A 24419-nucleotide genomic window follows, 5' to 3' on the forward strand; every position below is an offset into this window, starting at 1 on the left:
AATAACAAGTATTACTAGGAAAACATTTGAATATAAATTAAACACGAATGAATTGTCTTATAAGTCTTATGTCTATAAACTAAATTTGAGCTAGGTATAGTAGGAAATGTCTGTAATCCTTGCAACCAGGGCCTTGAGGATAGTGAATCTTTTGAGTTTGCATTCTGAGAAATAGCAAGTTAAGTTGTTCAGGTGTTTGTTCTAAATTTGAAATTGTTATGGTGAGAAGTCACCAGGTTGCCTGGAGGCAGAGAAACAGAGCATATCAAAACACCTATGTTAATGAGTGGCCACTAAACTTATAGTCTGAGTGAGATAGAGACTCAGTCTTAAAAAATTCAATTTAATAAAGAAAAATTTTACTTGAACGTGGATATAAAGCTATGGAAGGCAAATGAGTAGTTTCTCAATTACACAGAAAGCAATTCAAAAGGAAATCGAGAATTAATGAATATTGTAATCAACAACATCATCTTCATTTTTTGCCTGTTTCCTTGTAGCTAACATTAAACTAAATTTGATGTCAACAAGTGCCTGGCATTGTGTGCCAGGTTTTGAGGTTATAAAGAGAAAAATAAAACTGCCTCCTCCCTTTCCTCAAGCAGCTTACATTCAACTGGAAGAAAACAACATGTACACATAAGATATGCAATCAACAATACTAGTTATGCTGCTAAACTTGTTCTACAGAAAGATGCAAGATTACATTTTGTTTTAGAAAAAGGGGTATATAATCATTTATTAGCCAATAAGAATTTTTCAGCTTATGTGAATTCTTAAAAGAAACATAAAAAGTACACAATAGAATTATGCAAGTGATCACATTAATGAAAAGAAACTATTCTACAATAAACAAACCCTTTAATTTTTGTTAATGTATACCTTTCCTGGAGTGAAGAAGGATTTCATTTCTGGAGGCAGATAATTTTTGGTGTTACTAAAATTCTAAAAGCAAAGGGAAAAAGTAATTAATGAACATATATGGGATCACGTATCTGTGAAATCAATAAGATTAAATATATGGTAAAAGAATAAATTCAATGTTACTAAATAAACATCATCTGAAACCTTAATTTTATTTTGAATTACTTGTAGTATCTTTCTGTGCATAAACCTCTTAACTGAGCCACTGTTCCTTCAGTCTACAAATTATAACTGTGATGAAATATGTCATACTGTTTTCAGGGCTGACAAGTGGGCACAATTGCCCATCTAAGTTCTAATTAACTGTTTCCAATTTCATCTTCATTGTTTGCCTGTTTCATTGTAGCTAACATTAAATAAACTAAATTTGATGTCAACAAGTGCCTACTACTTTGCTAGGCATTATGTGCCAGGTTTTGAGGTTACAAAGAGAAAAATAAAACTGCCTCCTCCATTTCCTCAAGCAGCTTACATTCAACTGGAAGAAAACAACATGAACACATAAGATATGTAACAAACAAATAAATAAAAGTAATTGGAGATAGAAAGTGCTAACAATGAATAAAGTCAGGAGATGTCTAATGAAGAAGACACTTGAGTTGAGCTTTGAAGGAAGCTCAACAAACTTATGAGGAAAGAGAACATGTCAACAGTAAGAACTGAGAAATGAAGAAAGGAGGCAGAATGTTACATGTGAGGCTGACAAGCAGGCCAATCTAACTTGAAAATAAACTATGAAGAAAAATAATGTCTGGACAGATTGCAATATTATTTGTAAAAGCATATAAGTTTCCATTTAATACTAGGGCAATAGGGAGTCATTGAAGCTTCCAGAGCAAGAAAATGACATGATTAGAATCAGTAAAAAGAATACAAATATAGAAGCTGTCCTGAGGGTTAACTGGAGAAGATAGATTAGATATAGGAAGAGTAATCTACTGAAAAGATTGCAAATCATTTGCAAAGATTAAGGTAAAAGGTTTCAAGTAAAGTTGGATGGATAAGAGAATCTGAAGAGAGAAATGTTACAAAAACAGAAACTGACAATTCATAGCAAATGACCGTAAGAGTAGTAAGAAAAATAAAGTATCAAAGATGATTCCCAAGTTTGAAAACTCAAGGGGATTAGAAGAATGGTGGTGCAGATATAGGATGAGTTCAAAAGATGGATGGATTTAAGAATAAATGTGATCAGTTTTAAACATATAGAACTTCAAATGACTACTGGGCATCCAGGTAGATATTTTTAGCAAGGAGTTAGAGATAGGCAACTGGAATTCAGGATAGAAAAAGGTGGATATGTGTATCTGGATGACTCTACAAAGAGATAACTAAATACTAAATAGAGATTAGGAACCTCAGTAAAGAACCTTGGAATATACTCATACCCAGTGGGCAAGGCTTGTGTCCTAATAATGGAGACTATAGATTGGTCAGATAATAAGTGGGAGAGGACAATGTCACCAAAAACCAAGAAAGAGAGATCATCTAGGAAGATGAGTGTTTTAACACTATGAAATGCTTCAGAGAACTGAAAGATAAGGATCCCAAAAGGTCAACATATTTAGTGTTTAAGGGACTGTTGCTGACCTTGCAGGGAACAGTTTTTTGTTAAATGATGGGCTCAAAAGTGAGTTTTATGGGGTTTAACAATTAGTAGAAAGTGAAGAAGTAGAATTATAAATAGAAATTTTGCTCTGAAAGGGAAATGAGACTCAATTTTTTTATGTGTATATACTAGACTTTTGCCCCTAAGTATTTTTATCTTGAGCCTCTACATAGTGATACTTGGGCTGCATACTTTTGACCATACTTCTTTCTTTCTGGATCCCAATTCTGCCTCTTATTGTAACCCCAACTTGGCTTACATCTTAAAATATAATTCCAGTGAAGACTCCTAACTTTGCCTGAAGCTAACTTTTAACCTTAGTACTTATAAAATGATTCTATCCTACTAATCTAGTCCAATTCCTAATCCTCTCCCCTTTTGACCTGCCCTATCTAACAGCTGCCTATGACTTTATAACAGATTGTTTCAACTTGCTCAAAATACCTACCTTGTCAGGTTGAGTGAAAAATCGTGCTGGAAGTACTGGGTCTTTTGGAGACTCCAAACTATATGTAGTACTCTTCGACATGATGATATTCATTGCTACATCACACACTGTGTACAGTTTCTACAATATTATTAAAATAAATAAATATGGTATTTTAAATAAAAATAAACAGAAGAAAATGTGCCAGAAGAATTGGTTACCATTTTTAAAAATGGGGGTGGGGGGGGAGAATGATCTATAATCAAAACTATACTTAAGTTGCTTATCTCATAAGGTTGTAAGAAAAGCAGTTTGTAAACTATATAGATGTTACATAAATACAGGCTTAAGCAATTATTATTATTTTGGCTGAGGCAACTGGGGTTAAATGATTTGCCGAGGGAAGTCTTAAGTGTCTAGGAAGCTAGGAAGTGTTGTGTCTGAGGCCAAATTTGAACTCAGCTCCTCCTGATTCCAGAGCTGGTGCTCTATCCACTGTGCCACCTAGCTGCCTCTCTGTCATCATTTTAATGAAGAACGTTTAAATTATTAAATTTAACCTGCTAACTCTAAGTATTAAGAAAACTACATGCAGAATCATGCAAATTATAAAAAGAATTACAGAATCATTGATATTTAAAAATCACGCAGTCCATACTCTTCTTATCATAAATGAGGAAACTAAAGCCAAAGTTAGGTCACTTGCAAAAAGTCACTTATCTTGTTAAAGGTAGAGAGAGACAAAGTTAGAATCCAGGTCTTTTGACTCACAGTACAAGCTAATTCTAGCTTATATCCTACTTGTATACTAATCTCTGCTTCCAATTCTGGGAAAAGTAATCAAATCAACATTAACATTGATTGTCCTTTGATTCTACTTATTATTCCTGGGATTTTCCCAGACCAAAATTTCTCCCCACCCCCACCCCTCTTCTATTTGGGTTGTCTTCTCCAAATAGAAAATAAACTTCTGGAGTGCATTTTCATCTCCAACACTTATAGCATACAATACCTTATAGCACATACTTACATACATTAAGTATTTAATATGTGCTTTTTCTAGTTTGTCTCTTTTCTTTCATTCATTATGGCACTTTACAAGAAAGGGTAAATGCTGGTTATTTAAAAAGTGAAATGTAATACCCTCATTGTTCAGTCATGTCTGACTTTATGTGATCTTATTTGAGGTTTTCTTGGCAAAAATAATGGAGTAGTTTGCCATTTCTATCTTCAGTTCATTTTATAGGTGAGGAAACAAAAGGTTAAGTGATTTCCTCAGTCACATTGCTGATAAGTGTGTGAGTCCAGATCTGAAATAAGGAAGATAAGGTTGTCTTCCTAATTCCAGGTTCAGCACTCTATTCACTGCACCATTTAGCTGCATAAGTTGTCCTGTGATGTAAGTCAGCAAATTGTTTTTGATTTATTTATACACATTTACAATTTTGAACCCAGTTTTATATTTGATACATGTATATGTTCATGTAAGAATATACATACATGCATATGTAAATACTCAAACAATTATAAAATCTGATCTTATTATTTTATTAAAAAAAAAAAACTTCACTCCAGTTATTTACTTTAGTTGCTCATTCTTCCTTAGGAACAATCTAATAATAATACCCATTCTAAATAGGTTATTTCTATGTCCAAATTTAATGATCACACAAATGAATTTACTTAAAAGATGCTTATGTTACTACAATTATCCCAAAAGGTTGTGATAGGGTGTCTGAATAGAATAATTAAATAATTCTTGATTGTAGCAAAAGATTTGTCTATAATAAAACATGTTCAATTACTAACCATGTTCAAATAACTAGATATTACACCTACATGGAACACTGCTCTCAAATACTCTTTAAAATCTTGTGAAATTTGCTTGCATTTCATATCATACTATATCTATATCTACACATACACACAACAAATGTTATCCCACATTAAATAATACATTTAAGTCAAACTGGATTTTCCCTTAGAGGTAACTCAGGATATTTACTTTTAAGTTTACTGGTTAAATTGAAATATTTTTCTTTAAAACAAATTGAAGATACTTCTGATTTAACCTCGTTAAATAACAGATTTATACTTCGGTCCAATAAACTGCTGAAACATTGTCTAACTCTTCTCATAACATCCTAAGATATTACAAGGATCTTCTCTTAATTCATGAATACATAATGAGTAACATACAAATGACAAGCTTAAGTACTCAAGCTACTTAGTTGTTTAGGATATGAAAAGGACTATAATTCCAGACTGAATCACTTAGATCTTCACACCTGCATCTTATTATAGTAACTTATTTGAGTTCTAGCCTTCGTCTGTAAGATAAAGATTCACTATTATGTTCATATCTCTTATTATTATAGAAATGTCATAAAAGGAAAAAATGAGGACATAACTAAAGGGAATGAATGCATGTATGTACGTATGTATGTATGTATGTATGTAGAGAACTTTCAAATTATTAAGAGCTGGGTTCAAGTTCTACCATTGCCAAATTGACTAGTTCCATTATCAAATGATTTAATAGTGATAGATAAAGTTGTCAAATTTCTTGGGTAGGATGAATTTCCAGACTTGGAATTAGCCACAACAATAAAATTTCAAGTCTAGAACAAAAAGGGGTGTGGGGAGAGAGGGAAAGAAAAGAGAAGGAACAAAACAAAGTAAATCAGAAGAAATAGACAATTTCAAGGATTTCAACTTATAGAAACAAGTTGTTTAGATGTTTTTAAATGTTTAAAAAAATAGTATACTTAAAAGTCAATTTATAATTTTGGACAAAAATACATACTTCATTCATTTTGGCATCATCTGGTCCTTGGGCATCTTTTGTTTGTTTAATATTTTCTACCATCTTTCGGATAAAGGCATGACTGTTATTTTCATTTTTAGCCATTAAGATTTCAAGGATGAACCAGAGACATCTAAAAAAAAATGTAAGAGCAAAGTGGGTCATAATGTTAATAATTTATCTATTGATTTCACAGAATAAATTTAAGAAAACCAAAAGCAAAGCACCTAAGAATCTTCGAGGAATTCTGGTCAAGATAAAAAGGTCTAAAGGGGCACTAGATGGTGAGTGAGTGGCCAAAGCACTAGCCCTAGAATCATGAGGGGAAAAGAAAAAGATCTACTAAATATAAACACACAAGCCACTTAAATACAGGCCAATAATAAGAGTGCAAATCCTTCAGAATTATTCCAAAAAATACTGACAGTGAAAGAATAAACAAAGTCTCTAGAATTAACTAAAAGGAAAAGAGATTCTAAAATATGTGGCTCAAATATAAAGTAGATATCAGAAGCAAAATTCAAATTCATTTCTAACATCTGGAAAGAAAAGATCCACTTATTTTGAGGCCTTTCTTTTCACTAACTTGCTACTTCTTCATACTGTAGAGGTTAACTCTAAATGGCTGTGCTGGAAAGCAAAACTAGTTAGTATTACTACAGAAGAAAAGCTTGAAATACATATATAGTTTTAGATGACATCTTTGGTTTAAGAAGCATCTTAGTTAAATTTTGAGAGGTTTCTTCACTCAAGAATTATCTCTAATAAATTTTCACTTAGGGCATGAACACTGTTTAAGATCATCAGAGACAGAAGTCAGACTAATGAATTGAAGAAACAGTTTGAGGAAAGCTTGTTGGAATTCAGGCCATTACAAAAGAAAAGACTTTACTAGAACCATTCCAAGCTTCTTCTTCTTCTTCTTCTTCTTCAAAAAAAAAAAACATAACAACCCTAGAAGGCCTCTAAAGGGAGTAAGAGAAATGGGAAGTGTTAAAAGCAGGTAGTGGAAAATGGGAAACATAAAAGTCTTACTCTTTCACATCTTTAAGTTGTTCAATGTCCTGGACTTTCACATAATCTGGATCATGTGCCAAAAGATGAATAGTATAAGGAACGACATATTCTGGTAAGAGTGATAATAATTTTTCTGAAAAAGAAAAAAAGGTAGGGGAAAGGGGGAAGACAATTTGAGTTAGAAAGCAAAAGATGCGCACACACACACACACACACACACACACACAGTAAATACAGTGAATATGCATTTATATATTTTATATTAAGCATTCCCATGGCAGACATAAAAATCAGGGCCCAAATTATTAGTTAATTATCTGTGTCAGGCAGATCTTAAGCTATGTACAACTATGTCTCTTCCTCTATATTTTAACAACATAATTCTAACACAATATAACTGAAAGCAAATGAATTCATGATATCAGGTTTGCTTTTCTTTTTGAGGAATCACAGAAGAGAATTTGAGGCTCAGAATGAGACATGGTCATTGAGTGGATTTGTTTTGTTTTCTATACTAAGTTGTTACAAAGGTGTTTTAAGTGAGGAAATGGAAAATTTGGGAAGAAGAGTTAAAGTACTATAATAATGCCAAAAGAAAAAAAAAAAAAAAAAAAAAGACAGTCAATGAAGAATTTAAACAAAAATATAGATAAAGAATTAAAGAAGTCACAGATAAACACAACTTTGAAGTTAACAAAAATTTGCTTTTAAAAAAATACAAGCTTTATAAAACAAGCATGATTTAATAATGTAATTCTTTTTCTGTTCATTTGTAAATATGAAAATGTTCATGCTTATCAAATTCAGAATAACAACAACAAAAATTAGTGTCTGCTAAAGGACAAGTGAGGACAAACCTTGCCCTTGTTTTTCACTATAACTCTTTAGATCCTAGGGAAAGGATTGATTTATTCATTAACTTTTAAAATTTCTTTCTTATTAGGAGTGATCTCAATATCATGGTAGTACTCCAAGATTATTTGGGATCTAAAGAGAGGCTAATGAAAGAAGAGAGTTGTTTTGGGTTATGAGCTCAATATGAGTTTTTGGTTTTTTTTAATTTCCCCTAGATTTGGGGAAGGGGAGTAGGAGGAGAGAGAAATGTCTGGCTAACCATGTCGGCTTCATCTGTTCTAAATTCCTCAACATAAAATATACATTTAGAGTAAAGTTCATAATTAATGATAGTGGTTGTGAATTCATACTTCATAAAATCTTTATAACTTGTGGTCAGATATAATCAGATCATCACTTGCATCTTAAGTGACCAATGAAGAGTTCAGATTATAAGTACAAATATCAGCTCTGCAAATTTTTTATTTACTTATATTCCCGTTTTTCATATTATCATCAACCCACAACTAGCTTCTTTGTAGGTATCTTTTTAAGCCATATAACCATCTGGTAGGATTAAAACTAGACAAAATTTTAGTTTTAGCTAAACTAAACAAAATAATACTTAATCAGACATAAGTAAACTATTATACATTAAAATGAGTAAATGAAGGGCAGAGTCATTGTTATGCCCTGAATTTTGTGAAGCTAGGGTATCTAAGTTTGAGAGCAGAATATCTAAGCTACAGTAGGTTTATATATAATATAAATGAGGACACCCATGTCAACCTATAGGTGAATATTAACAAAAAGAGATTATCACAATACTTTCCCGCACCCTCAGTGAATTATCACATAAACCCTCCAATCAATCCCCTCTCCCTAAGTGGTCAAATACTGTTGCTCTGTTTTTGTACTGTTTTTTTTTTTTGGGAGGGGGGCACTTTGCTTTTTTAATCCTACCAGCCTACTAAGTCTTAATCATCTTTACTAGAGGCCACTCCATTCCCATTTGCCAAAGACATTCTCCCCTAAAACAGATTAAAATATAATTGGGAAATATTTAACAAAATAAATAAAAATACAACAGAACACAGATAATGTGTTTTCTAAAAGAATATGCTATGACAAGGATCTTTTTGTATGTTTTGTGGTCTCCTTTATATTTGAGTTTGACTAGTCAATTAGCCTCTTAACTGATATACTTTCCACTGTGTAATCTTATTATATCTGGATCAAAAACCTCTATTGGTTCCCCTAATGAAATAAAATATTGATAGTAAATTATAAAATCCTCTCCTAAGAAATAAAATTATGAACTTATAGTTTACCATTCAAATCCCTTCATAACTTGATTCCAATTTATCCTTCAAGTTCTATGTATACTACTTTGCTTCATATAATCTATACTACACATAAAAACATTGTTTTAAAGGTTTTAAAAGCTTTATTTTATAATTAAAGAAAAAAGATTACTTTGAATCCACAATTAAAGAAGCAGGGGAGAGCTCATTAATTGAAATGAGTATTTCTTGGGAAAGCATCATCTCACAATCTGCCAAGCAGGTAACAGGCAAGATTCCAGAGGTAGTAGAAAAGAAGAGTTTTAATGTTATGTCTGTATTTGCATTCAAAAGAAGTTTGCCCTATCTCAGGATAAAAATCATCCAAAAGGATTCTGGGAAGATAGCAAGAGGTCAGAAAATTTCAAGCTCTCCAAATTTCTCTTACAAACAAAACAAAACAAACAGAGCAAATGTAGACAAGTGAAAAACAAATGAGTTGGGGAAGAACAGTGGTCCTCCTAGGACAACTGGAGAAGATACAAATAAAGATTCCACCCAAGTCGGACACTGGACCCCTATAATGTGTATCAGGCTAGCTCCACTGGAATGATGAGTGAAGAACCCTGGAGCTAGCTGTGTTCAGGTATAGCCTCAGCCCCAACCACAAAAATGTACACCTCCTTGACGGTGTGGGGAGTCAGGGGTCAGTCAGGGAAGAATGAGGGAGTCTCTATAGATAAGGAACACTAAGCTCATGGGTGCTGCTGAGGCAACCCTGGGACAGAAGGAACTAGTATACTCTGGATAAGTGCAAAAACAGTGGGGAAATGAAGCTGCTGGTTGTGGGTATTTATGGAAGGAAGGAGTTCCTGGTTTTGGGTTCCAGGTTAGAGGAAAAAACTGAAGACCTGAAGCCACAGGCACCATCCTCCCCAACCTAGGACTGCAAGCAATTACACTAACAAGCTTTTATTTTTAAAAAAGGCAAAGGAGAAAAAACCTAACAATAGAAAGTTCTTACATGGGAATAGGAAAGACAGATTCATCTTCAGAGGAGGACATTGAAGTAAAAAAAGCCTCTCTTACCCCAAAATCAAATAATTACCTGTCCAAAAATAATTCACAGAAGGACTCAAAAAAGACTTTAGCAATCAAAAGAGAGATTGAGGGAGAAAAAACAAGCCAGAAAAACAATAAGTTTGTGAAAAAGTCATCTGACTAGAAAAGGAGAGTCTTAAGGAAGAAAATGAGTCTTTGAAAATTAGAATTGGGTAAGGGGAAGTCTGTGAAGTTATAAGAGACCAAGAAATAATAAAAAATACATATATAAAGAATGAAAAAATACGACGCAAAACAATAGGTCTGAAGAACAGATCAAGAAGAGAAAATATAAGAATAATTGGACTATGTGAAAGCTATGACCAAAAAAGGAACCATCATAAAATAATATAAGAAGTAATTAAAGAAAATTATTCTGAAGTGATAGAAGAGTTGAAATAGAAACAGACAAAACCCACAGATCACCATTTGAAAAAGATCCTACAAGGAAAACAAAGAGAAACATCACTGTTGCATTTAGAAACCTTCAGATGATACTTTACAAGCAACAGCAACAAAACAACTCAAATATACTGGAGCTACAATTAGAAGCATACAAGATCTACCAGCAGCTACAATAACAGACCACAGGCTGTGGAATATTTTATACTGACAATCCAAAAAAGTAGGCCTGCAGCCGAACATATTATATTCAGCAAAATTTAAGTATAATTCTGGATTAAAAAAAAAAAAACATCCAATGAGTTGTCAGATTTTCAGAAGTTTGTTGCAAACAAAATTAAACTTAGTATATTTCTACTCCATAGATCATTTACATCAGGAAAGGATTAAAGAGGGAACAATGGATAGAGATATGTATCCCTAGAAAGATATAACACCCTCCAAAATCTATCTTTGACTTATAAGAGACAAGATCAAAAGACTAATTTCAACAGACTCAATAAGGACGAACTATGTTTTATAAGTGGAAATATAAGATTGTCATTAGTAACAGGGTGGTCCAAAAGATTGGGATAGAGAGCTGAGTATGATGTGATTCTAAAAAGCAAAACAGTATAGGGAAAGATAAAAACAGTAATTATGCCATCCGAAAGAAGTGCAAAAAGCAAGAAATGATACACAGGAATTAGATGGGGAAGGAGTGCTGAAAGAGCTACATATCCCTAGAAGGATATAACCATCCCCCCAAATCTATAAATAAATAGGATGGGAAGAATAAAATAAGTTGGGGTATATAGATTAACAAGAGTGGGATAAGATATGTAGATTAATGTGAAAAGGGATAAAGAGGGAGGGAAATGGTGAGGGCAAAGGATATGGGAAGGTCCTGGAGGTTAGGGGGAGAGGTTAAATAATATCAAGGCAAGAGGGTAGAAGTAATATAGAAAAGTCAGCAGAGATAGTAAACAAGAGATAGTGTGTGTGTGTGTGTGTGTGTGTGTGTGTGTGTGTGTGTGTGTGTGTGTGTGTGTGTGAGAGAGAGAGAGAGAGAGAGAGAGAGAGAGAGAAAGAGAGAGAGAGAGAGAGAGAGAGAGAGAGAGAGAGAGAGAGAAAGAGAGAGAAATTATAAATACACATACATACCTTAACATAAATATGTTGTGCTTAATTAACTATATAGCTTGCTTTGGGGAGGTTAGAAAATTCTAAAGTTTCCAGATTTCCCCTACAAACAAAGGAAGTAAAAAGTACACAGCAGAAGTGATTCAAGGCAATTCCAATAAACTTGTGATGGAAAATGTAAACTACATTCATAGAGAGAACTGTGGAGACTGAATATAGATTGAAATATAGTATTTTTTACCTTTTTTGTTTGTTTCTTTCTCATGTTTTTTTCCCCTTTTGGTTTGATTTTTCTTGCACAACATAACAAATATGTTAACATGTTTAAAAGGATTGCACATATTTAACCTATATCAGATTATTTGCTGTCTTGGAGCAGTAGGAGGTAAGGGAGGAAGAGAGAAAAATTTGGAACACAGTCTCACAAAAATGAATTTTGAAAATTATTTTTACATGTATTTGGAAAAATAAAATATTATTAAGAAAAAAGTACAGAACAGAGAACAAAGTAAAACCTAATTCCTAATACAATATGTTCTATTATATATACTTTCTTGAAATGGAAATTCATTTGTTACATATTTTGAATTCTCATGTTCTGCTGTGCACATGGCAAGTTTTTTCCCCCTATTTTCTATTTGTTTTCTTTTTTCAAATTGAAAAAAAAAATCCAATCCAAAAGACTGGAAGAGTATCCCTTTGAAGGTCTAGATCAAAGCATCAGGAGATATTACTGGGCTTATTAGCATTAAAGGCTAGGAGGTTTCAATCTTTAGAATGTTTAAGATTCTAAGTAATATTCAGATTATCTCTGAATCTTGACATGCTTTTTCCTTTCCTCCATATTTTATGCATGTGTCTTATGCTGGCTTCTATCACATAGAATTCATATTTACATAATGTTTCCCTAACAAAAGGTCTACAAGTAAGGTATATTATTATCTTAATTTCTTAGATTAAAAACCTTAAGCTCAAAAAAACCTTTTATTTCCTTATGGAAAACAGCTAATAAACCTCAGAAGAATAACTAGTTTTATTTGTTTGTTTTGTGTGTGTGTGTGTGTGTGTGTGTGTGTGTGTGTGTGTGTGTGTGTGAGGGGGTGGGGAAGAGGAGAAGAAGGGAAAGGGAAATGGGTGGCAGAGGGTAAAGGGAGAGGAAAAGATTGTTTACTGGGGATACAAATTTTAAAAAAATTTTGGATTAAGCATGGGGTCTCTGGAGTCAAGATCTGAATTCAAGACACATATTAGTTCTATCAAGTCACTGTACGCCCCAATTTTATTGTGAATGGAGATTTTAACAGCACTATTCTCACATTGCTGTTGTGAGATCAAATGAATATTTGTCAAGTATGAAATATTTGTCAAGTGTTTAGCATATTATTTAAATGTTTGCTCTCTTCTTTCTGATATTTAAGACTCTGGAGAATTTAATGTTTTTATCCACTATTAAAAACAAGTCTGTTAGCTAAATATTTAAGTTTCCCATACTTCTTTTATTCTTCTATACTGTTTTTCCTGCTCAAGAACTCCTCCTTATCCATTTTAAACAATTCTATGTTCCCCTTTTCTACCTTCCTTGACTGTTCCTTTTTTTCCTGCTTACAACAGGCCTTGGGCACCATCTCCTCTCTCCACTTACAAACCCATTATCCTAGTTCAGGTTCTCATGACTTGACCATTTGTCTACACTACAACTAACAGCATTCTGATTCTTGGCCACCACTCCAACCCATACTCTACTAGCTTCCAAAGTAATGAAGAATTAACTATACCAGCCTCTTTACTAGTGGCTTCTTCTAATATCTAAAATCAAATATAAATTACTCTGTCATTTAAAATTAATCTCAACCTGGCCTCTTCCTATCTTTCCAGTCTCTCTATATACTTGGTTCCTTGAAGTACTCTACAATACTATTTTATTTGCTGTTTCTCACATATGACTTTCTATCTCCCATCTCCATACTCTTGCACTGGCTATCCCTCGTGCCTGAAATGCTCTTGTCTCTTAGTGTCTCCCTTTAGAATTTTTGTTTCTCTTTAAAGCAAAGTGAAAAATGTCCCTCTCTGTAGATGGTCTTTTCTGGTGGCCCAGTAGCTTGTGCCTACATCTCCTCTAAGTTTACCTTCTATGTTTTTCATACTTCTATTTCATATACATACTATTTCCATTAGGCTATAAGCTCCCTAAGAATAGGGTAACAGGGAGCCACTGAAGTTTACTGAGTAACAGTAGATAGGAGGAAAGATAATCAATACAAAGGCAAGATGAGGTCTGGTAGAAAGTGATTAAGATGGATGCATTGGGCTCTTAACTTAAATGGAGTATCTAGGGGGATCTCTTCATTGTTAACCTTCCATAATCTCAAACTAGGAAGGAGAGTACATCAAGAGCAGGTGATTATTAAGATGATTTGAGATTCAGAGTTGATGTGATCCAGAATGAGATTCTGGAGGGCAAAATGAAGTCCAAGAGAAAAGCTAGACTGGAAACAGAGGCCTTCAGAAGCATAAAAACAAACATATGACTGTGACCTTTGGGACTCCATCCCAGCTGAAGAAATAGTAATACTACGCAGGATTTCAGCTAAATTGTGAGGCTAATCCCCCACTCTGTGGTTTTGGGAGGTAAGTTAAGCCTCTGAGATATTTGGCAAGGCCCAGGAGGGGAAAAAAATGTATGTAACTCATATATGCATACATATATACACACACATGTGTGCATGCACCTATGTATATACATACACACACACACACACACACACACACACACACACATATGGGGGGGAGGGACAAGAGAGGGAAAGACAGACCTGAATAGGACTGAGTGGATGAAGAATTTCTCAGTATTGAGCCGAAGTCACATGATCCCAATTCCCAGTCTTGAACCCTGGATTGTAGGGAGTCAAATGGACCCTCAAGAAGTGATGCCCAAAGGAAGTGACATAACCCACAGGAAGCAGACAACATTGATCGGGGATGGTTACTTCCTTTTAGTCTTTTGTTAAAAAAAACTGAGAAGGCTGAAGCTGGTCAGCTTCCAGGAGCACATGGTCCAGGTATGTGTCTGGGCTTCTCCTTGCAGGGATTAAATTCTCTTTATATCTTAAGATGTCTCTGATTAGTTAAATTTGGGAAAGGGGTCAAGCACCCATCCCACACAGACACAATATCCTTTTATAAAAGCTAATCTGATGATAAGGGGTTAAATGGACCAGGAGGTATTAGTTGCTAGCTTCCTAACAAAGGGAATACAGAAAGAGCCAGCTCCAGAGACAACAGCAAAACAAGATACACCAAACCCCAATAGAGTGAGGTCAAAATATACAAAAGAGCAAGTAGGCCAGTATGGCTGGACTGCAAAGTACCTAAAGATGACAAATAATGAAAGTCTGATGTGCTATATTAAAGTACTATCAAAAATCATCTGAAATGTCAAATTTCACTTATTGTTATTATGATCTTTGGGAAATATAAATGAAAATGATTTTTTAATTAAAAAAAAAAATCTAATAAATATAGAATAAGGGTCTGTTTTAGTATTGTGCCACAGTTCCCTTTTATTGTCCTGCCTCAGTTTCCCTGAACTATTCTGCCTTAGCTTCCCTGAATTGTTCTGCCTCAATCCCCCTGGTTGTAACACCACCTCTCCCTCCTAATCATTAGAATTTAGGGCTGACTGCTCTTAATATTATAAACTGTAAAAGTTTAATCCAGATAAGGAGAAAGACCTTCTATTTTAGACAACATGACTCCAGAGCCAGACCTTCCCAATTTATCAGAATGTCCGGTGTCTCCCCCCATTCTGTCATTGTTCTTAATCCCAATTTATCAGAATTTATGGTCCTCACCTCCCACCCTGTCAGAATTGGATTGATGGTCCACTGCTGCTCTCAGTGCTCAGACTGGCCCCTACCTCAGTTTACCCTGACAGCTTAAGAGCCACATGTATATTATATTTCATGGGAAACTTACATTCCCTGCTGGATGCTTTGAGATGTCAACCCTGGGGGCAACATGCCCCCAGCACAATATCTCACTCTCAAATAAAACATTAAAAACTCTCTAATCTCTATCTTGCCTCAGTTTCTCTGGCATTACAATGGACATAAAAAATACAAAAATATTATTTAAGCCTATTATAAGGGAGGAAATAGTCTCATTTTAATTAATATAGCTTCAGAAAAGCTAAGCAATTTGATGAGATGCAAAGATTTATTAAGCTATTGTGAGAAAGACATTGTGTGAGGCACTGAGAATACAAAGGAAAGAAACAAAATTGTCCTTCCATTCAAGGATCTTTTATTCTACTGGAATTGAAATACATGCTTAAAGCATTCTATACTATTTCCTAGTTAGAAATGAAGAGCATAGAATCTCAGAGCTGGGAAAGACCTCAGAGGTCATCTAATCCAGTCTGTGTGGAAATCCCTTTAAACCTTCTTTAAATGATCTCTGCATATTCTGTCTTCAAAGATAGTTGAAAAACTCAAACTCTTGTAACAGTGTTGCTTTTTGCTTTACTTCTGTCAAACATTATTCAGCATTTTTGTTCCAAATAACTAAAATTTTCACATCTTTAACGAAATACTCCCTCACAAATTCATTTTTTTAATCTACTGTTTTTAAAATGTGCACTGAAAATTCCAATTTCTGACCTATAGTCAAATATTCTTAATTTCTGCATGTATTTCTCTTTTGAACTAATCTGGAGAACTTACTATCTATGCCATCTGGAGAGTCCACAGGATTCCTTTAAATTTTTTTCCCCAACAGGCACTATTTAGTTCAATTTCCTTCATGTAATATTTTCTTCAATGTTTTCTGTTGACTAATCAATGTATGAGGATTTTATTGAAGATTTTCTTTCTTCTTAATATCTTTGGTGACTGAGCTTAAAAAAAAAAAAAGTATTCTCCCATCATCATTTTTAACATCTCTCTTTTGCTGCTGAGCAGATGAAGGTTTTGTTAAAACCTCCCCGAGTTAGAGGAGAAAGAATTCAGTGTCCTCAACCCTTGTTTTGAATAGCCTGCAGGGAACAATTTCATGATTCTTGGTCTTTGATGCCTTCCCAAGTTCTATCTTCAGGTTTTATTTCCTTCCCAGGGTTAAGGAGAATTTTCATATACTTAATGAGGAATGTGTGATTCTCAAAGAGTCACTGCAATAGTGATTGTAAGGCTAGCATCAAGGAGCAGCATATTTTTAACCTGTCCAATTCTTGCTTTTTATCATTTAACTAAGCAGAGAAAAGAGTTTTTAGGCAAAAGCTACCACAACGAAGCCCCTTTCTACTACTACCGCAGAGTTGCAACCTAGCAATACTTTTGAGTTTGTCTATACTCCTGCAAGGGTTGTGTTGGCAGTTGGGGAAGAAGTTAGGAAATATATAAGTATTATCTAGTGTTAATCCATAAGAATTTTATATTTTCAGAAATTGTCTTCTGTAAATTTAGTTATAATCATTGTATATTTAGAACACAATTCCTTTTATGGAAGATGAAACAATCATGAAGCAAGTTAGAAAAAGTGAGCAATCTGCCCTCTACTGCATGGGTAAGTAGAAAAAGTCATGTAACCTTTATGGTGCCCAGTTTCTTCATCTTTAAAATTAAGTGGGTAGATAATATCAATGATAAAGCTCATTTTAGCTCTAAATTTATGATCTTTAAATGTTGCCTTCTAGACTTTGCTAGAAAAGCTACAATGATGGGCTTATCCATTATACCTTGTATATTTAAGGCAGGTAATTCCATTTATGGATACAGCATTATTGAAAATTTTTCATCATATTATAGCATAACTGTCACTCAGTAACTTTCATCAATCGCTCCTCAAAGAAAAGGCCTAAAATCTCTTCTATATAAATGTCCTTCAAATATTAAAGAAAATCAGGCATAGAATTGTCTCTAGGTTAATAATGTACAGATTCTGCACATTCCTAGAGATTGGATTTTTAACTTCCTTTAACATTCTTATTACCTTTACCCTCCAAATCTAACCTCTAACATTAGTGAGCCGTGTGACATCTGGCAAGTTATTTCATTTGTTTCAGTTTCCTTATGTATAAAACGTAGACAACAACATCAACTATCTCATAGTATTGTTGTGAGGATGACAAGAGTTCATATTTGTAAAGCACTTTAAATCTTTAATGAAAGTGTTGTGAAGAATTTAGCTACAAGCAGATTAAGAAAATCCACTAAAAATCTTTTGCCAACATCCTTAACACTAATCACCATTCTTCAAATGGTCATTTAAGGAATTCCAAATCCACAAAACTCAATCTACAATGGGTGGAGGGAAGGAAGGCAAGAAGATGGCTTACTAAATGCTTACTATATTCCAGGACTACACTATGCTAAGTGCTTTACAAATACCTCTTTTAATCAACCAGCAAACAACTCTGGAAGGGAAATGCTATAACTATCCCCATTTTACAGCTAAGGAAACTAAGGGACTGGTTAAATGATTTGCCCAGGATCACATAGTTCTCTAAATATCTGACTCTGGATTTTACAATTTTTTTTCCTTGCTTTTTAAAATTATTTTTTAAGTGTGAATTAGAATACTTTAATTCTGTTAATACCATTCATTCACTCATTCTGTTATTCAACTTGATTCATCTTTTGCCTTTTATTCTCTCATCGACTAATTCTTTCTAATTTAAGAAATGTTAATCCTTAGATCTTTCACATTACAGAAATTCTTCATTAAGTTATAACTTTTCTTTAAAATTTTTTGGTAATAAGGAGTATAAGATTAGGGTTAGTACAGATTCAGAGGTGCTATATATAAAACAGTACAACATGGTTTCATAGGTGGATGGGATAGTAATTATACCTTTCTCCTCCTAGAGATGATTTAAAATTTACCCTTGTTCTTGCTTTTTTTGAGAGGCAAAAAGACAAGTCTGTTACTACCTCTTAATCAAAGGACCATAGCTCTGCAGATAGCAAGGACTTAAAAAACCTTCTAATCTACCTCCATTTTACAGAAAAGAAGAAAATGAGGCCCAGGGAGGGTTAAGCAACTTGACCAAACACAGAGAGCTATCAAAAGAAACTGCCCTCTGACCCCAGGGTCAGGACTCTTTTCCATCATATAATCACATGACAGGATCTGGACAGGGCTGACAAGATCCCTATTTTCCCACCATTTTATAGGATGCCTTGGAAGAATATTAGTGTTAAGAATTTTTTAAAACTTTGTCTTATTTTTTCTCGTTTTAAAAAAAATTATTATTATTATTATTTTAATTTTGAATTCTAAATTCTCTTTTCTCTTCTTGCCCTTCTCCTTGAGGAGGAAAACAATTTGATATTATCCATGTGACATCACAAAAACATATTTCCTTTTTACCTTCTAAAAAGCTTTTCATTTCACAGTAAAGCCAAGAGTGTTTGTCATAAGTCAGTCAACAAGCAGCACTTATTAAATGTCTACTGTATACCATTAGGAACTACCAGAGAGAAATTTCAGAACAGAGCAGAAATTCAAAAGGTGAAAAACTCCAGATCCTCCTCTTTGTGATTAATGACCTTGTTGTAAATCCACCAAAATAATCACTCAAAATATTTGAGTGTACTAGTCACATAGGAATACCAAGTGGATTAAACATGCCTATTGTTAATACTATAAAAATGCAGCTGGATAGATTGCTTATAAAGCCAGTATATTTTGGAGACATATTGTAGGTGGACAATGAACTTGATCAGAACTGAACATCAGGAAGAAAGGAGGCTGAACTGTATTTGAATTTCAACTCTTAGACCTGAATTATTCATTAAATCACAAAAGTCAAAATAGCACTCAAAATTGTGAAACTTAAAATGTAGGAACCAAGTATAAGTATATATAATTTTGAGAGATATCATCTATTTTTTACATTATAGGAAGGTCTACAAATATAAATGCCATTTTATTTCCCTAACATTAAATAAATGAATATTGCTCAAAAATAATTACATTGTTATTTTCACTGAAATATGATTTAATTGTATTATTGAGAGGCAGTACTAACACAAAAGGACACTGAAGTGAAGAGATCTGAATTCAAAATCTAATTGTGCAACCAACTACCTTTGGACAAGGGACTTAATTCCTTAGTCGTAATTTTCTCAACTATAAACTGTAAGGTAAAATGACTGCATGCCTCAAATGTATCTTTTCCAGCTTTAAAATTCTATCATTTCAAATTTCTTCCAGTTTTGTGGCTCAAATTTATTTTTATATTTTAAAGTGTATTTTCATATTAATTCAATTTTTTTCTATTTTAAAAAATCCAACAGTATTTTATTTTCCAAATACATGTAAAGTTAGTTTTTGACATTCATTTTTGTAAAACTTTTGTGTTCCAAATTTTTTTCTCTCCCTATCTTTTCTCCCTTCTCCTCAAGACAGCAAATAATCTGATAGAGATGAAACACATGCAGTTCTTTTAAACATATTTCTATATTTGTCATGTTGTGAGAGAAAATTAAAATCAAAAGGAAAAAAAAAATCACAAGAATGAAAAAGCAAACAAACAAAAAGTGAAAATACTATGCTACAATCCATATTCAGATTCTCCATAGTTCTATCTCTGGATATGGATGACATTTTCCATCCCAAGTCTATTGGATTTCCATCGTATGTCCAAGAAAGAACATAGGTTTTAGAAGTCAGAGAAGCTGCATTTAAACCCTGCCTCAATCAAAGATTACCTGTATAACCTTGGGCAGCACACTTAACATGCCCTTAATTCAGGTTTATCATCTGAATTGGGTGATGAAGGGTGATGAATTGGATGGTCTCCAGGTTCCTTTCCAAATCTAAATCTATTATCCTATGATCTTATGTTTTGATTAAATAAAACTAATAAAAAAGTTTAAAAAATTTTAAAGGTTATCAAATTAACAAAACAACACAAAAATAATATAATGTTAGAAATATTTCATTTTAGGACTACAGACACATTTACAGCAAAAAAAAAAAAAAAAAAAGGTTGTTATTTCTTTAAGACCCTGGTCCTAAAAGAATCTTTCCTCCTTGAAAATTTTGGAATATTGAATAGCAGGGTTACTTTTCTACTACTGATGTTTCACAACACCCTTTTACCAGGAGGAAAAAAAAAATTGTTTCTATAAAGCCACATCATTTAAAATTTTAAGGAATGGGGTAAAGATTATCAGAAAACAAATCAGAAGGCAAAAAAGTTTATTAATCTTTCCTAGCTGAGCATTCAGTATCCTTTGGCCAGATATCCTTCCGCACTTGTTACTACAATGCAAAATCAAGCCTCTTCCCTAGAATTCCAGTCTGCCCTTCTTAGACATCAGACTACTCACAGCATTGTAACTACTTGGTCAGCAGTGCTCATCAAGAAATCACTCTTCTGTCAAATACTCAATTCCAGGACAATTTAGAGCACCTCTAATCAAACCAATAAAAAATTTAGTTGTTGCTTTAATATTTTTAGAGGGACTCTGGTTATAATCATAACCCAATAAAGTATTAATTCAAATCTCACACTTCTGTACAGTGCTGAACTATTACCCTGCTCAAACTCAGAAACTTCCTATATAATTTAGGAGCCAAAGATGTGGAATAGATTTAGAGAACTAATTTCTTATTAATTTTAATAATGAAGAAAATTAGAAAAGATGACATTCTGATAACACCAGTTTATATAAATAGTTCTTTTTTTTTTTTCTTTGAAACGAAGTTAAGAAACAGTAGAGTTCATACAAAAAAATGCAAATACTATCAAGAAGAGATGTGAAGTACACAGCCAGGAACAGAGAAATACCTGTTCTCAATTACAGTCAAGTGAAAACTATGATCAACAATGATCAAAGCCTCTCACTTTAAGCTTTCTTTCAACTGATAATTCTTAGATAATCTATAACCCAAAGAATATACCCACCTAGCAATAGTAGTTCTCAATATCCTGCTTTTTCTTCCTGGCCTTTTTTCTCGTCTCATCTTCCATATAAAAAGATAATGAATAAAAGCCTGACATTGAAATATTTCTGTCATTTCTGTAAGCTGACTATTTATGAAATTAAGTATTGAAAAAACGTAAATTTATTTAAAGTAACAACAATTCAAGAAATGTAACAGCTTAGGCATGGGATATACAATTCTCAAATTATGTAAATTTGAAGTTTGCTTTTTAATTCTGGAACACTTTCCCCATATTCTTACCACTAACTGCTGCATGTTGCTTCAGATATTCTCGTCTCACATTTATATTTTTCACCAGACACTGCCTGGCATGTGCTCTTCTCTCTTTCACTGGATCTTTGGCACACAGTGCACAGATTGCCATGTATTCAAGTGGTAACCGTAATCTGGAAAGGCCCTTGTGAAGTTTCTGAGCAAACACTTGTCTTACTTGGTAGCATTCATCCTATGGGGAGGGGGAAATGATATTCCTTTTATCATGGAAATAACTATTTCAAGAAAGTTGTTTAAGTAAACATATATAAATACACACATTTATAGATAGATGATTCAAATAAATCTTAATAAAGCTTAAAGCCTAGTTATTTCAGAAGTATAAATACTACAAATTTCCAAAAACATCATTTGAAAGATTAAAAAATGTTTATATACTTTTTTTAGCTTTGCAGATTTCAAATAACAAAATTTTAATTTATTTCCTAGGTGATATTTTCTCAAACCAGTAGAATGATAATGTTCTCTCTACATTTTTTCGTGAGGTTAGGTTAAAACTGTCCAGAAAGCATTGAAACTTCCTTGTTTGAATGATCTTTAGGCTGCAGTTACAAATGCAAACCTTTTAAAGTCACTGAGTAACAGCTGATAAAAGTTTTTTTTACAAAGCTTAAAAATCAACAAGAATAAAATATAGCACAAGATGGTGATTATGTTGGATCTTAATTTAATTTTTAAAAATTAAGTATTAAAAATTTTTCAATTTTTAAAAAGCATTTGAAGTACTTCAGACTTCCAAAGTTATTAAAGCCAACACTAAGATTTCTGGCATACTGTGTATATATGTGTTGTGCATAAGTCTACATGCACAGTTATTTGCATCAATAATTAGATTTTCTCTTTAACAAGCCGAGATGAAAATAGTAATTTATCTTAGATATTAATCTCAAGACTGATGCATATCTTGGACATAAACATAAACTTGGACAGTCACAAAATCTTAATATGGCTTGTTAAAATAAAAAAATTAAACAAATTCAAAAAGGAAAAATATAGTGGATTTCAAAAGCTTATTTGACAAAATATTTCAACAAAAGCTTCCTACTTCTAACTGACCATAATTTATAAGAAACCGAACCATTCTCCAATTGATAAATGGTCAAAGGATATGAACAGACAATTCTCAGAGGAAGAAATTGAAACTATATCCACTCACATGAAAGAGTGTTCCAAATCACTACTGATCAGAGAAATGCAAATTAAGACCACTCTGAGATACCACTACACACCTGTCAGATTGGCTAAGATGACAGGAACAAATAATGACAAATGTTGGAGGGGATGTGGGAAAATTGGGACACTAATACATTGCTGGTGGAGTTGTGAAAGAATCCAGCCATTCTGGAGAGCAATCTGGAATTATGCCCAAAAAGTTATCAAACTGTGCATACCCTTTGACCCAGCAGCGCTACTACTGGGATTATATCCCAAAGAAATACTAAAGAGCGGAAAGAGACATATATGTGCCAAAATGTTTGTGGCAGCTCTTTTTGTTGTAGCTAGAAACTGGAAGATGAATGGATGTCCATCAGTTGGAGAATGGTTGGGTAAATTGTGGTATATGAAGGTTATGGAATATTATTGCTTGGTAAGAAATGACCAACAGGAGGATTATAGAGAGGCCTGGAGAGACTTAAATCAACTGATGCTGAGTGAAATGAGCAGAACCAGAAGATCACTGTACACTTCAACAACAATACTGTATGAGGATGTATTCTGATGGAAGTGGAAATCTTCAACATAAAGAAGATCCAACTCACTTCCAGTTGATCAATGATGGACAGAGGTAGCTACACCCAGAGAAGAAACACTGGGAGGGGAATGAAAATTGTTAGCACTAATATCTGTCTGCCCAGGTTGCATGTACCTTCGGATTCTAATGTTTATTGTGCAACAAGAAAATGATATTCGCACACATGTATTGTACCTAGACTATATTGTAACACATGTAAAATGTATGGTATTGCCTGTCGTCGGGGGGAGGGAATGGAGGGAGGGGGGGTAATTTGGAAAAATGAATACAAGGGATAATATTATAAAATATATATATATATATATATATATATATATATAATAAAAAAAAAAAAGAAAAAAAAAAGCTTCCTACTTCTGGCAATTAATCTGGGACAAATTTCTTTTTTGTCAGAGGGAAGGGAAAAAAGAAATAAGGGGAGAATAGTAATTATTAATAGTAATTAATACCATATCAATTATCCCATTTATCAAGCATATTAAAAGCAATTAAAATACATAATTTTTCTTCTAAGTTCATGATTTTTAACTTTGGGCTCTAGAACTGAGTGAATGTGGTCATTTAACTTCTCAGATTCCATTTCTTTTATCAGTAAAATGGGGGTAATATTTGTTTTACCACCCACATATCTCACCAAGCTTAAAAACCAGAAATGGCAAATGATACTGTAATACAAGCTATTTATTTAATTATCTTATTAACAAATTTACTGTAAATAAAACAAAGCTGAAATAAAATCCACTCTGTTGGACAAAGTTGAGCCAGTAAATATAAATTTTTTAAAAAGGAAGTTAAAAAAGGAATTTTAAAAAAGAATTTAAAAAAAGGGTTACTGTACTTTACACTTACTCCTAAGAGAGATACCAATTTATTTCCAAAAGCAAAAAAAAACTTCCACATTTATGACTCAAAGTCAA

General features: G+C 33.3%; 1 protein-coding gene across 3 annotated transcripts in view; it reads right to left on the minus strand.

Annotated features, from left to right (window-relative positions):
- The window catches only part of PDS5B (PDS5 cohesin associated factor B), a 209402-nt gene that overhangs the window by 17462 nt on the left and 167521 nt on the right, over window positions 1–24419 (minus strand). For all 3 annotated transcript variants that reach the window (XM_074303509.1, XM_074303508.1, XM_074303507.1), the window contains 5 exons: window positions 21717–21921; window positions 6802–6916; window positions 5767–5899; window positions 2982–3101; window positions 883–945 (listed from right to left, as the gene is read on the minus strand). In XM_074303509.1, the coding sequence (XP_074159610.1) occupies window positions 883–945; window positions 2982–3101; window positions 5767–5899; window positions 6802–6916; window positions 21717–21921 (636 nt within the window). The remainder of the gene's footprint in view (window positions 1–882; window positions 946–2981; window positions 3102–5766; window positions 5900–6801; window positions 6917–21716; window positions 21922–24419) is intronic.

The sequence above is a fragment of the Sminthopsis crassicaudata genome, chromosome 3, assembly GCF_048593235.1.
Source record: "Sminthopsis crassicaudata isolate SCR6 chromosome 3, ASM4859323v1, whole genome shotgun sequence".
Classification (NCBI taxonomy): domain Eukaryota; kingdom Metazoa; phylum Chordata; class Mammalia; order Dasyuromorphia; family Dasyuridae; genus Sminthopsis; species Sminthopsis crassicaudata.